Source organism: Rhinolophus ferrumequinum, chromosome 11, assembly GCF_004115265.2.
Source record: "Rhinolophus ferrumequinum isolate MPI-CBG mRhiFer1 chromosome 11, mRhiFer1_v1.p, whole genome shotgun sequence".
Classification (NCBI taxonomy): Eukaryota; Metazoa; Chordata; class Mammalia; order Chiroptera; family Rhinolophidae; genus Rhinolophus; species Rhinolophus ferrumequinum.
Genome location: NC_046294.1, coordinates 8,219,767 through 8,232,632, shown reverse-complemented (window position 1 = coordinate 8,232,632; position 12,866 = coordinate 8,219,767). Strand labels below are relative to the sequence as shown.

Below are 12,866 nucleotides of genomic sequence, written 5' to 3'. Positions count from 1 at the left end.
CAATTCTAGACTCAAATCTGCCTGTCAAGTACCGGGGACGCCTCCAGGCAACCAGCTCTGTGCTGACTTCACTCTGAGGCTCTTGGCTCTCAACTCCCTGGCGTGTTTGTTTAATCGGGAGGGGAATCCTCCCAAGGACCCCTGGAAAGGATTTGTTGAGACTGATTGTGCTTGAACACTTCCACTCTGAGGACCCATTAATTGTCACATAAACAAGCTGTCAGAAGGATCAGGGGAATGTCCCTCAGGCACTTTGCTGCCCAGGGTCTGACTCACAGACGAGTCCAGGCCTCTGGGAGAGGAAAAATGGTCTGTGAGGCAGAGCTGGGCACCTGTGAAATCATTTCAAAGATTCTGGCAAAGCAGCCGACCTTCCTCCTGGCATCTAGGACCAGACAGCATGAGTCGGTTCCCACGCCATGGCACTGGGAAGAGACTGACAGAAGACTTTCCGGGGCTGCGTCAGCCACATGCCACACGTGAATAAGAACAGATAGGCTGGCTCAACAGAGAGACAGAGGGGGTGAAATTAGGAGAAGGAATGACAAGAGAGTTCCAGTGGGCAGACAGAAGACTCAGGAAGTGGGGCCAGCAGGTCGGCGTGACCAGGGGGAGCTCTAGGCGCAGACAGGCTGGCAAGGCACTCACTCACCAGAACCACTTCGGAGCTGTGGGAGCTAAAGACTTCGTGGGTGAAGGTCTGGCCAGGCTCAGGGGAGCGGTCCCCCTTACGGTGCAGCTTCAGACCCACGGTGTGGTGCCCCATGGTGCTCAGCAGCTGGGTCACTTCGCCCGACTGCAGGTTGTCAAAGTAGATGGTGGCACCCACAATCTGGTCCCCTGAGCAGGGAGGAACAAGAAGCAGGTCTCAGGGAAAAACAACCAACCACTGCGTGCTCCGCACACGAACTGACTTGCATTTCATGCATGTCACGACCACCCTGCAACGCTTTGTATAGATGAAAAAACTGATTTGCCCACATTGGCAAGAGCTTGTGAGTGGAAGTTGAAATCGAGGATTATGTCTCCACCACCCTACATGACCATCTACCCTGAGGACAGTGAGCAAGTGACAGACAAGAAGGCAGGACCTGGGTACTGACCATCCTGATGGCACTGGGACCAGGTCCTCCCCAGCCACGTGCCCACTTCTGCCTGCCCCCTGCCCGTCCCTCCACCCTCACCTACCCCAACCCAGCACCCAGCCGACACCGAGATGACTTACCCTCCTTGACCACCCCAGTGCGGGCCGCAGGGGAATTCTGCATCACTTCCTGCACAAATACGCCGTCGTCCCTCTGGGCAATGGTCAGCCCATGGGAGCCGCTGCCCTGCCAGTTGGGCAGCAACAGCTCCCGGGTCGTCTCCTCCTCCTTCTCCATCTGGGATGAGGGAAGGGGATGAGCTGAGGACAGTGGGGTGCAAGGCACAGCAATGAGAGTATGAGAAAGCCAGGGATCTCGGGTGCTGTGGACTCCGCGGGGATGGAGCACTGTCCCCCAGGTACCTACCGTGTTTCAAGGGGCAGCAGGAAAGATAGAAAGTGGATGCAAGCGGCTTCTGAGGTCACCAGCCCCTCACATCCCTTCCACCCAAGCCCTGCCTCCCAATGCCACCCGGGGTTCTCCACCTTCCCCATCCCAGCACCTCCACCTCTCTCATCACCCTCCCTCCTCCTGACCTTTAGCAGGACTCTGTTCAGGAGCGAATGCCTTGCCAGGAGCCCGCCCCTCCTTTCTGTCCTCTCCTCAGTCTCTCTCGCAGGGAATCTCGGTCACACAGCCTAGAGAAAAGTTCACAATGATGTCCACACTCAACAACTGCTTGTTCCAGCAGCCCCGACCAGCAGCCACACAAAGGATGCCTGGATATTCTGTTCTCCAGGCCAGGCCAAAGCCCTGCCCCCCACTACTGTCATCAATTCCATTCATACATGACTCTCCAGTCTGGGAGCATGGAAAGGGTGTTTAGAGGCCAGACTCAGAATCAAATCCTGGCTCTGCACCCTTCCAGCTGTGTGACCCTGGATAAGTCATTCAATTTCTCATCTGAGAAAATGGAGATAACAAAGGATTTCCACGAGGACTGAAGAAGAGAGAAAGCACATATGAAAAGCTCTGGTGCACAGGAGCCTCTCGACATGCATTCTCATTTGGATCTTTATACCAGCTTCAGGAGGGAGATGTTACTGTCCCCATTTTACAGGTGGACAGATTGAGATTCAGAAGCCAATTTGCCCCGCATCCACAATAAGGGAACAACGCCTGGGCTCACACCCGAGTCTGTACCTCTTTCCCCTACGTTATATCAGGTCTGCAGCTTTAACCATGTGAGACTCCTCAGAGGACAGAGGCTCCTCAGTGTCTCCAGCACTGGGGGCCACTGGGAGGCCTGAAAGCAGGAACTGTGGTGACAAATAGTGACTCTGGGTCACCCAGTCCTCAGGACTAGGAGGACCCTAGCCAGTTGGGAGCTCCACAAGCCCTGCCACAGGCAGCAGCTGAACAAAGGGAACCCCAGCCCCCGCCAAGGCACTGGCCCCAGCCCAAGAGGCTGGAGTCCAGCTGAGCTGCCTCAGGGACGTGGTGAGTCAGGGCCCATCTGGCTGCCCACGCTGGGCCCTGAGCCAGGCCCCCATAGGTGCGGGCACTCAGGAGCAAAGACGCCCCTCTGGCCACAGGAGGGGCTGTCAGCAGGAGAGCAGCCCCAGGAAAACAGCGGGCAGAACTCAGGATACAGCCACGGCCTACAGCCACCCACACAAAATGCCAGCCGCAGAGTCATCCAGAAGCATGTCTGTGGATCTGTGTGGGGGACGCTATAAATCATGGAGCACCTCGCCCAGGGCCCCGCCCTAAAGCAGTTTACATCCAGAAATGAGTCAACCAGTCAATAAATACATGCGTACTGGATCACCTTGTGCACGGCCCACATTGTACTGGACCCTGCAGAGCAAAGTAGCGAGGGACAGACGCAGCTCAGCCCAGCACCGAATTATACACCGCGTTAGATTATTGCCTAACTTGACTCATGCATTCTCTAAACATTTACTGAATGCACTCCATGTGCCAGATATGGAGATTTAAAGGACTCAGTTCCTGTCCCGAATATAAATTATGAGCAAGGTGCTCAGGGTGTGACCAATTTAGCCTCAGAACGTTCCAGAAGGTTTGGGAGACCTATGGAGGTAATGAAATATAAACGGGGTCTTGAAGGTGCTACCGTGTTTCCCCGAAAATAAGACCTAGCCGGACAATCAGCTCTAATGTGTCTTTTGGAGCAAAAATTAATGTAAGACCCGGTCTTATTTTACTATAAGACCAGGTATAATATAAGACCAGGTCTTATGTTAATTTTTGCTCCAAAAGACACATTAGAGCTGATTGTCTGGCTAGGTCTCATTTTCGGGGAAGCACAGTAGTTTGCGTCTAAGGACCTGATTGTGTTGCTTGGAAACTCATAGACACTTAGCAGTTCCAATGTGGAGCAGAACACAACTCCGGTGAAGACAGCCAAATGGACCCCTGGCCCCGCATCGCCTGAACTCACACCTGCGGTATTAACGATGCGTCTCCTCATCAGCACAGGTGCTGCTGGGGCAACACCTCCTCCCTTCCCAACAGGCAGAGGAGGAGCTACAGGAAGTCCCACTGACCCTTTCCAGCGTGAAACAGCAGAGCTGGAACTTAAATGGTGCCTCCCTGGCACCGAGAAGCCAGCCCTGCAGACAAGGCAGGGCAGGGCAGGGAAGGAAAAAGCCTTCCAGCCTGAGGGCTTCTCAGACCTCGGAAGCCACTGATCACCCTGGCACCCTTCTCTTCCTCCTTGAGCGGGGGGCTCCCTCTCTCAGCCCAGCATCCTCTCAGCCCAACATCCTGGTGCTGAGCCAGCAGCCTTCAAAGGGAGAGAGCGAGCTCACCCTCGCCCACATCTAGGCCCCACCTTCCCTCCTTCCCCAATGAATCACTGAGGCCACAACAGCTCCAAACATGCTAAGAGTCACACCTAAAACCCATCGACAAAGTACTTCACAGGCTAGACCCCCAGTGCCAGTGGGGCTGGGTCTCCAGGGAACATAGACGGTCAACTTCCCTGCCAGCTCCCTGGGAGGCAGCCCCAGGCCAGGAGCTCCTGGAAGCACAGCTGGGAGGCTCAGGAAGGACTTGCTGCATGCCTGGACCTACGCTGCTAATGAAGAGGGGAGAAGGCAGTGCTGAGTAGAGAAGGGTCCACAGCCTGTGAGAACAGAGGCATTGAACCTGAGGCTGCAGGTTGGCCCTAGCAGGGTGCCAAACACCCCACCCCCAGTCTGCTCTGGTTTAGTGGCCTCCTGGCACAGCCACAAAGGATTCCCCTCTTCTTTCATCTGATCTGAGCCACTCAGATAGCCAGACATGGGGCTGCTGATAGGGGATTCCAAGCCATGGTGGCAAGGGCCTGTTCTCTGCATTTGGGTCCCAGCACTCAGTCTTGCCCACCCCTGGAGCCTGGCTGGTCCTTCCTTCTCCCATACAAGTCAGGGAAAGCCAGGCTGCCCCGGGGCGGGGGCTCTACCCTGCTGCTACCAAAAACAGGGTCTTTGGAGCTCTGGGGAATTCTGCATATTCAGCCAAGTATCCTAAGCCTTTGGAGCTAGAAGAAAGCTTAAAGCTGTGCCATCCAACATGGTACATCATGTAGCTATTTAAATTTAAATTAACTGAAATTAAATTAAAATTTTAGTTTATTGGTTGCAGTAGTCATATTTCAAGAGCTCAAAAATCACACACGGCTACCATATTAGACAGTGCAGACACATTTCCACCACTGCCGAGAGATCTCTGGCACAGCACTGCCGGCTATTTACACCTGGGGAAAGTGAGGTCCAGAGGCGAGACTAGACGAGTGTTGAGGCCCTGAACCCAGGCCTGCTGGCTGCCCACCGTGCTCCACCCGACACTGGCTCACAGTATCCTTGGTGAAGGGACGAGCAGGGCTGCAGTGGAGACCTTCTAAAGCAGAGGGCGGCTTGAAGGGCAGAACAGGAGTGAGACGGTGTAGCCACTCCAGCTGCAAGGCTGAGAGGGCACACATCTGAGACTGCAGGGACAAAGTGTAATTCACACCAGAAGCAGCAAGAAGAAAAAGATTGTCCGGGGCGGCCGGTTGGCTCAGTGGTTCGAGCGCAGTGCTCATAACAGCATGGTCGCCAGTTCGATTCCCACATGAGCCAGTGAGCTGCGCCCTCCGCAACCAGATTGAAAATAACGACTTGACTTGGAGCTGATGGGTCCTGGAAAAACACACTGTTCCCCAATAGTGTTCCCCAATAGGGAACACATTGTTCCCCAATATTCCCCAATAAAAATTAAAAGAAAAAGAAAAAGACTGTCCTGTCGATTCAAAACTGCAAAGAGGGGTTGGCCAGTTAGCTCAGTTGGTTAGAGCGGGGTGCTAACAACACCAAGGTTACCAGTTGGATCTCCACGTGGGCCATTGTGAGCTGCGCCCTCCTTAAAAACAAACAAACAAAAATCTGCAAAGAAGATGTGCAGAGAGAGCAGCAGGGCTCTGCCCATACCACCTCTGGAGATTGGGGTTAACACTCGGACAGACCCGGGAAGCAGGCTATTTGCCCTGGGCGGAGGGTCTCCACCAGATGTGACCTCCAAAGGAGCATCCTTCCCCACTGGCCCCAGGGAACAGAGTCCCTTCTTCCCAAAAGCCAGTAGGAATAGGAAGACAGCCAGGGAAGGGCCCAGCCTAATTGCTGCAGCAGTCCAAGATAGGCTTGCAGCCAGCATCAGTGACGAGATGACAAGAACTGATACACACATGCTCCCCAAGAGAAAGGCTCATGTCCTCAATGCCTGTATGCCCCAAACCTGAAGACAAGATGGACACCGGAGAAGCACGAGTTCGCACCTCCATCCATCCAGCACCGGCTGGACACAAGAAGCGCCACTCCAAGGCAGAGACAAGCACTCCCAGCCACAGTGAGGACACCACCAGCAATGAAATGTCCACCCTGCACAGTATCCTGCACAAAAGTGAGCCAACACCACCGTATACACAGGCCAGGGAGAAGCAGTCCCCATGCCGAGGAAAATGAAATGACTCACCATCAGAGCTAGAAAATGCCACCAAAGGGAAGCCCCAAACGTTTACAATCAGAACAAGGGGTTGGGGTGTTCAAAGAAAAGAGAGACACACCCAGAGGCGCAATCTACTCTCATAACCACTCACTAGACATCAAAGAGGAAGAGAAAGCTCCACATTGAAAGAAAATCTCCAATAAGTTAGAAGAGAATTTTGTGGCACGCCTATGCTGTGCCAGGCACGGTGCTCTAGTTCCATGCCTGGGGTCTCATTCAATCCCCAAACAACCCTATGTGATTAAAAATTAATATCCTTACTTTAGAGATGCAGAAAACGGGCCCAGAGGTAAGATGATTTGCCCAAGTACGAGACAGGGTTGAAATGCAAGCCTGGGGTCCTCTGATGCGGTCTTTACCCAGGTAGGGGGACGAAGGCACAAATAAATACACACACAGGATGAGAAACCACAGAGCAAGATGCCCAAGGGAGATAAACAGAAGAAAGAAATCTGTGCTGGAGGGGGGCAGAGTGAGAATCAGAGAGACACACCCACAGGAAGATGGGCCTCGTCCTGGTCCAGCCTGGGGACAGCAAACCCAGAATGGGCAACGTCCCAGGCACCCCGGAGCCCAGGATCTGAGGGAACTTTGGGTTCTGAGGCTCATGTCCCCACGGGTCAAAAATCCTGAGCTGCCCAGAACCCAGCTCACCTGTAGACTCTCTTCGGCCCCAGCAGGTGAAGGCCCAGAGAATTATCCCCCCTCTAGAACAGGGCACTGACAGGGCAAGGCAAACATTTCCACTCCTGGGAAATGGGAACAGTCATGACAGGCAGACCCTCTTCCCAGAGAAACCCAGAAGTAGAGCTCTTCCGGGGCCTACGCCTCCAAATAGACCTCCATGTTTGCAGCCACCAGACCCCTGTCTGGGAACAAACAAACAAACAAACACACAAACAAAAACCCGGTCCTATTTTAACTGGAGTAGAACTGCACAGTCGTCTCCAGAGCCTAAGCTGGAAGCAAGAACTTTTACACTCAGCTGATTCTGGTGGTACATGGGGGTGGAGTAGGGAGCAATTTCAACTTGAATGGGACGTGTGTGGGGGGGAAGGTGGAGTTATCAGGGAGAATTAGAACACCTTGCAAGACACAGGCGACATGGGTAATGGAGGACATTCAGAGAAAGACACACAAAGGTGTGTGCACACAGAGCTGTTTGTCAGCCCATCCCCCATTCTTCAGAGCCCAGAGCAGGCCCACAGCCACTGCCTTCACCCGCTCACACAGACACCTGTTGGGGCAGCCCCAGGCCCCGCCCATCATGGAGAGCACCTATACCTGTTAACCTAGTGCCCAGGCTCTCTGCCTCTCTCCATCTGTGCGCACCGGCCTATCTTGCTCCCTTGTCCAGCCTACAACTCACCAGGAGGAAGTTTTCCCAGTCCTCATCTCCAGCCCTCTCCACCCCTCACCATCAGGCTGAAGTTTTCTACACCTCCAGCCCCAGCCCCACCCATACCCCAGCCAGCCAGCTGCTTGCTGGGCTCCACCCAGCCCCCTTTTCCTATTTCTCTCCCCCGCCGTGCTAGCTTCCTCCCACTCCCTCTGTGAGCTGCTCCGAAACCCAGGAGTTCCCAGTTCTCACTTTCAGTGCGGAGGGAGCTTCCCGCTTCCTCCCCTGACCAAAAGGGACTCCCCCCCTCTTTGTGAGGGGGGTGGCAGCACTACAGCCTCCAGCAGGAAGTCCCCACACCTGGCCACAGAGCCAGGGAACCTTGCATCTTCACCCAGGACCACAGGGATTCAGCTACCAACTCTGTGGGTGGCCCCCCACGGGGAGCAGGTAAGCAGGGCGAAGAACACACTGTCTCTCCCTGGGGGCAGATTACAGCTTGAAAGCTGCCCACTGGCCCCACTGGATGCCCCAACTATGGCCCCCACCGCAGCCCAGCTCTCCACCCAGCGGCCAGGCCACGCCAGTGCAGGGCACTCAGCTGCCAAAGAGCCGCCCCCACCCCAGCCAGGACATGAGGCCAAGCCCGGATCAGCTCCAGGCACTTCCCCTTCCCCTAGAACCTCCGCTCCTGGCCCCAGGGGACAGGGCAGGATGCCCTTCCCTGACCACCGTGTGCAACTCTTCGGTCTGCCAGCACAGCAGGCTGGGGCCTCAATCCCAGACCTGTCCTTGCCCTCTTTCCAGCCTCTGGACACAAACTCCAGGACCCGGAACCTGTCCAGGGGGGAGAAATGTACTTCAATCCTTACCTGCAGCCTCCATGAAACCTCCACCACCAGGGTAGAGTCCCATCACTTTCCCCTGCCCCATAATCGCGACACAAGCAGAGATGACACATCCAGGCCCACTGCAATGCAAGTGCACAGACAGAGGGACACCCTCTCACAGGTAGTAACACACATCTCGCTGCTGTGACAAGACAGTGACCCAAAGCCACAGTGAAACATCAACCCCTGGACTCAGGACCACCAGCTACAACAGCCCAGCCCCTGCTGATGGGAACTAAGGCCAGCAGGAAGGAAAAGGGGCCCCACCAAGACATGCATGCCTGCAGAACCCTGCTGTAGCCCACCCACGGAGCCCTGAGCCTGAGGTGATGGCAGCTCCCTGGGCGCCTGGGAGAAGCCATGGGGACAAAGAGAGAGCCCTAGACCCTCACCACCAACGAAACAGAACGTTCTAAACCCTCTCCAGTGGCCACCTCCCTTCCACGTGGTCAGCCCAGTTCCAGGGAGAGAAACTTGGGGGCAGCTGGGGGGAGTGGTGGGGGGAGAGAGCCAGCATGGGGAGAGTTCCTGTCGGGACTCAGACTAGCTCTCCCAGTCGGCCCCTCTTTCTGTCCCCAGGCGGTTCCCAAGTTCTGAGGAAGGTGGTGACCACACCCCAGAACCCCACACACCCCTCCACCCCCACAGCTTTGCCCCAACCCCTCAAACCAGCTCCTCAGGCTCTGGGTGCTGTGCTCTGCCAGAACTAGCCAGCCAATTCCAAGTTGAGCCAAAAAATCCAGCCTGGCAGTGCCCAGGCACCTCCACCCAGGGCCTCCCTGGGGCTGAGGTGACCCGGGGACCCCCAGCCCGTTCCCTGCCCTTTACCAATGCTGGCCTCCTCCCTCACGGTCTCCCATGATTCACTCTTTTTTCTACCCTGGGCCCTGGACCTATAGCCTCACTCCCTGAACCAAGGTTGGCTGGTGCAAGTCCTTAGCTCGGTGAGGTTAGCTCTTCAAGGAGCTGCCCAGACCAGAGCCCCTGAATCACTGCTGTAGGCTCCGTATTGGCAGCACCAAGCCCCGCGTGATTTATGTGGCTCCCTGTGAGTCCTCTTCTCTGATCAGTATTCTTAAGGACAGACCTTTAGAGACGCCTTCCAGTCTCCATCTCCAACCCCCCAGACCCTGTGTCCTCTGCTAGCCCAGCTCTCAACGGTCCCAGGTTCTCTCCCACCCTCCCTCATCCCACAGCTCACAGCAAGGAGGGCAGTGCCCCCTAAGCCTGGGGCTCCCTCTGCTCCCCACTCTGCACCTCTGCACACTCACCACCCACGTGCTGGCCCAGCCTGTCATCCCAGTGGGCCAAGAAGGAAGCTTCCCCATTCAGCTTCAGAGAGGACGTGAGGGCCACACCCTGCCCCAGGGGTTTCCCTCCTGGCAGGCAGGGGAAGAGAGAGCGGTGAGAAAGCAGAATCTACTCCCCCAATTTAGACCTAGCACAGGTGTGAAGGCCATAAAACCCTTTCAAGGCCTTTTCTATCTCTCCCTCCTCCCCTCCCCACTCCCTTGCCTTCCCCGGTCACCACAGCCCCCCAGGAATCACTGCATCCCCCAGAATCACCCCAACCCCGCTCCTGCGCTCGGCTGTGACAGGGGGCATGTGATGCCTGCAACCAGAGGCTGGATTCTAATAGAGGAAACTTTCAAAACCAATTATTGGGAGCTCAGCCTTGTGCTGGGGGCACAAAGGTAAATATCTGGGTCCCTTTTCACCCATTAAAGTCCAGGTCATGTTAAGGACCCCACTGCCATGGGAAGAACCAGTCCTGCCTTTCCACAAATCCACTCCACAGATCAAGGCACTCAGCAGAGACTGCAGGCTCCCTGGGGGCACCTCACTACCACTTCTCCGTGGCCCCACCCTGTGAAAAGTGTGACCACACACAACGCACACAATTCTCTGTGGTCACACCGCGCAGAGGCACCAGATACGTCGCCCACTTGCTGCTCGGGCCCAGCTAGAGCTGAGATTCTCTACCTGCCCACTCCGCTCCCCTCCCACACAAAGGGCACAGCCAGACCTCCTCAAACTCCACGTGTCCCACTCGGCCAGCGGCGCCAAGGGGCTGCGCCCCCACATCCCGGGCCCTGGCACTGCAGGGGGTGCCCAGCGCTGCCAGGGAAGGGCCAGGCCCTCGTATATTGCACACCCTCTCCCAGCATGCGAAAGCCTTACATAACATAGTTCGAACACACCCTAAGCACACTGCCTTTGAAACTCCACGGCAGGACTTGGCCCCCCGGCACTCTCCTGGGGCGCACTGCTCAAGTGGAGGGCTGCAGAGAGAGCAGCTCAGCCTTCCTCCTACGCGGAGCCCGGCTCCTGCCCCCACCTCCCACACACAGCCCCTTCCCCCTCCCCTTTGCCCCTCACCACTCCTCCCCGAGTTCTGGTTTGAATTAGTCACCGGCTCCAACCACCACATTCCTCAGGCTGCTGGCGCCAATCCAGGCGCTGGGGCGGGGGCCATCCCGCCCGGACGGGTTTGGGAGTGGGGTGGGGGAGAGAGCACCGCCTCCGAAGGGAAGGGGCGGTCCGGGGGGCTGTGCCTCAGCGCAGCGCCCCCACCCATCCACCCCAATGCAGGAATCTCCCTAATTAAGTCCCCCACCCCCACTCCCACCCGTGCCGCTGGGAGGCGCGCTGCAAACTCCAGGCTCCGCGGCCCTAAAGGGAGAAGGGAGTTTTCGGGAGCGGGGCACACAGAGGGGCAAGACTAGGGTGGGGCAGCTGGAGGAGGACTGAGGGGGCCGCCAGCAGCAAGTGAGGGAAAGGCCTGTTGTACCGAACTGGGTGGGGCCGGGAGAACTCGGGTCGCGAGTTCGGGGCGGAGGTGTGGGGAGCTGGGAGGGACAGTGGAGCGCGCCCGTAGGGTTCCAGGGGCCGCGGCGGCGATCTCGGAAACTTCTCCAATAAACATGGAATAGCAGCGGATCAGTGCGCTGAGCCACCGCCCCAGGGAGAGGGAGGGGTGGGACGGGGCCATCGAGAGCCACCAGGCCTGGAGCGCGAAGCCCTGCTTTGCACTGGGGCCGAAATCATCCCTCAAGAGAAATATAGACTGGAGCAAAGCACGTTTCGGAGCGATTTTCCAACTTTGCCCAACTTGTGCTCCAACTCCGGAGCCAGAGCTAGGCTCCCAGTGAGCGACGCGTCGACTCCCTGCGCGGCCCCGGGGTGCCCAGCTTGTTCCAAATTGTTTGAATCCTCACAGTGACACCCACCAAAGCGCCTCGCCCAAGCCCTGCTACCCACCTCCCCTCGCCAGTTCCCGGTCTCCCGTTCCCAGACCGCGCCGCTGTGCGCGGGACGCCCCTACCTGCGCGCTCAGCCCTAGGGCACAGCCATGGCCCGCGCAGGGCCCGAGGTCGCGGTGCTGCGGCTGTTGCAGGCGGCGAGCCCCGGTCGGGGCGGGTCCGGCAGGGCGGGTGGTGCAGTCCCCGCGGCGGAGCTGCTCCGAGTGGCCGGGCCCCCTTGCGCGGAGGCGGCTCTTGTAACTCCGGCTGGGGCGGGCGGGTCTGCCCCGAGATGTGGGGAGAGGGCGGGGCCGGGCGGGGCCGGAGTGGGACTGGGACGAGCTAGCCCGGGCGACTCTGGAGGGACCGGGAGCAGGCTGCTTGGGGGTGGCGGGGGGCGAGAGCACAGGGACGAGGGGCACGCACGCCCGAAATTCTGTCTACCCCACCCACCCCCCATCCCTTCCCCTTGTACTAGCTCAGCCCTGGATCTACCTCCAACATATGCCATGTGTGGCTTCACCCTCAAGAAACTCGTCGGAGCTCCCTGAGGCTCGTCCTCGCAGCTGGAAATGCGAATCAGAACATTTTGCAGGAAGGACCAAGGGGTTCAGAAAGCGGCTGGGAGGGCTTGGGTGATTCAGCCGCGACCTCCAGCTTGACAGGGGCCTTTTGAGTTTTCTCTCAACACACGCAACTAGACTTCAAATCCTAGGCCCCAGTCTCCAAGCAGGCGTGCCCATTTCTCACCTTGCCTCTTTCTAGGTGCCCCTCTGCCCCTGCCCCCACAGAACCAGCCTACAGACGCTGGCCTCACCTCCTGGACCAGGGTCACCAGTGCCCTGTCACAATCATGCTGCTTGGGCTGCTGCAGTGACACAGGAGTCAGGCCTGCCAGCCTTTGGAAGCACAGCCCAGGCTGCCACCTCCCTCTCCAGAGTCCCTGAGGGAAGCCATAGCTCTGGCCTGTCCTCTACCTGCCCATTCCTTCTCAGAGCCTTTCTCTGAGCCCCTCCCCCACCTCCCCACTTGCAGGACGCTTTGTTTCCAAATTTACAGCCATTTCCCACAGCCACTTCCAACTGCATGGAGATTTTATTAAATGCTTAATGATGGGGTGTGGGGTCCTTCTGGCTACAACCCCCCCTCCACACCTCCATTCCTTTCTCCCCCACGAATCCTCCGTCCTCCTTCCTAGGTGACCCACTGCTCACATCAAGCCAGTTTTCTTTCCTTCTCAAATGCTGGGGAAGGGAGACCC

General features: G+C 57.3%; 1 protein-coding gene across 5 annotated transcripts in view; it reads right to left on the bottom strand.

Annotated features, from left to right (window-relative positions):
• Positions 1-11,871, bottom strand: part of AHNAK (AHNAK nucleoprotein) — a 121,078-nt gene extending 109,207 nt beyond the window's left edge. For 2 of the 5 annotated variants that reach the window (XM_033120804.1, XM_033120805.1), the window contains exons 1-4: positions 11,689-11,871; positions 1,682-1,783; positions 1,226-1,382; positions 653-840 (exon numbers count right to left, since the gene is read on the bottom strand). In XM_033120804.1, the coding sequence (XP_032976695.1) occupies positions 653-840; positions 1,226-1,382 (345 nt within the window). In that variant the 5' untranslated portion in view covers positions 1,682-1,783; positions 11,689-11,871. The remainder of the gene's footprint in view (positions 1-652; positions 841-1,225; positions 1,383-1,681; positions 1,784-11,688) is intronic. The other 3 variants (XM_033120801.1, XM_033120802.1, XM_033120803.1) reach the window with 2 other exon arrangements.
• Between the last annotated feature and the right edge of the window lie 995 nt (positions 11,872-12,866).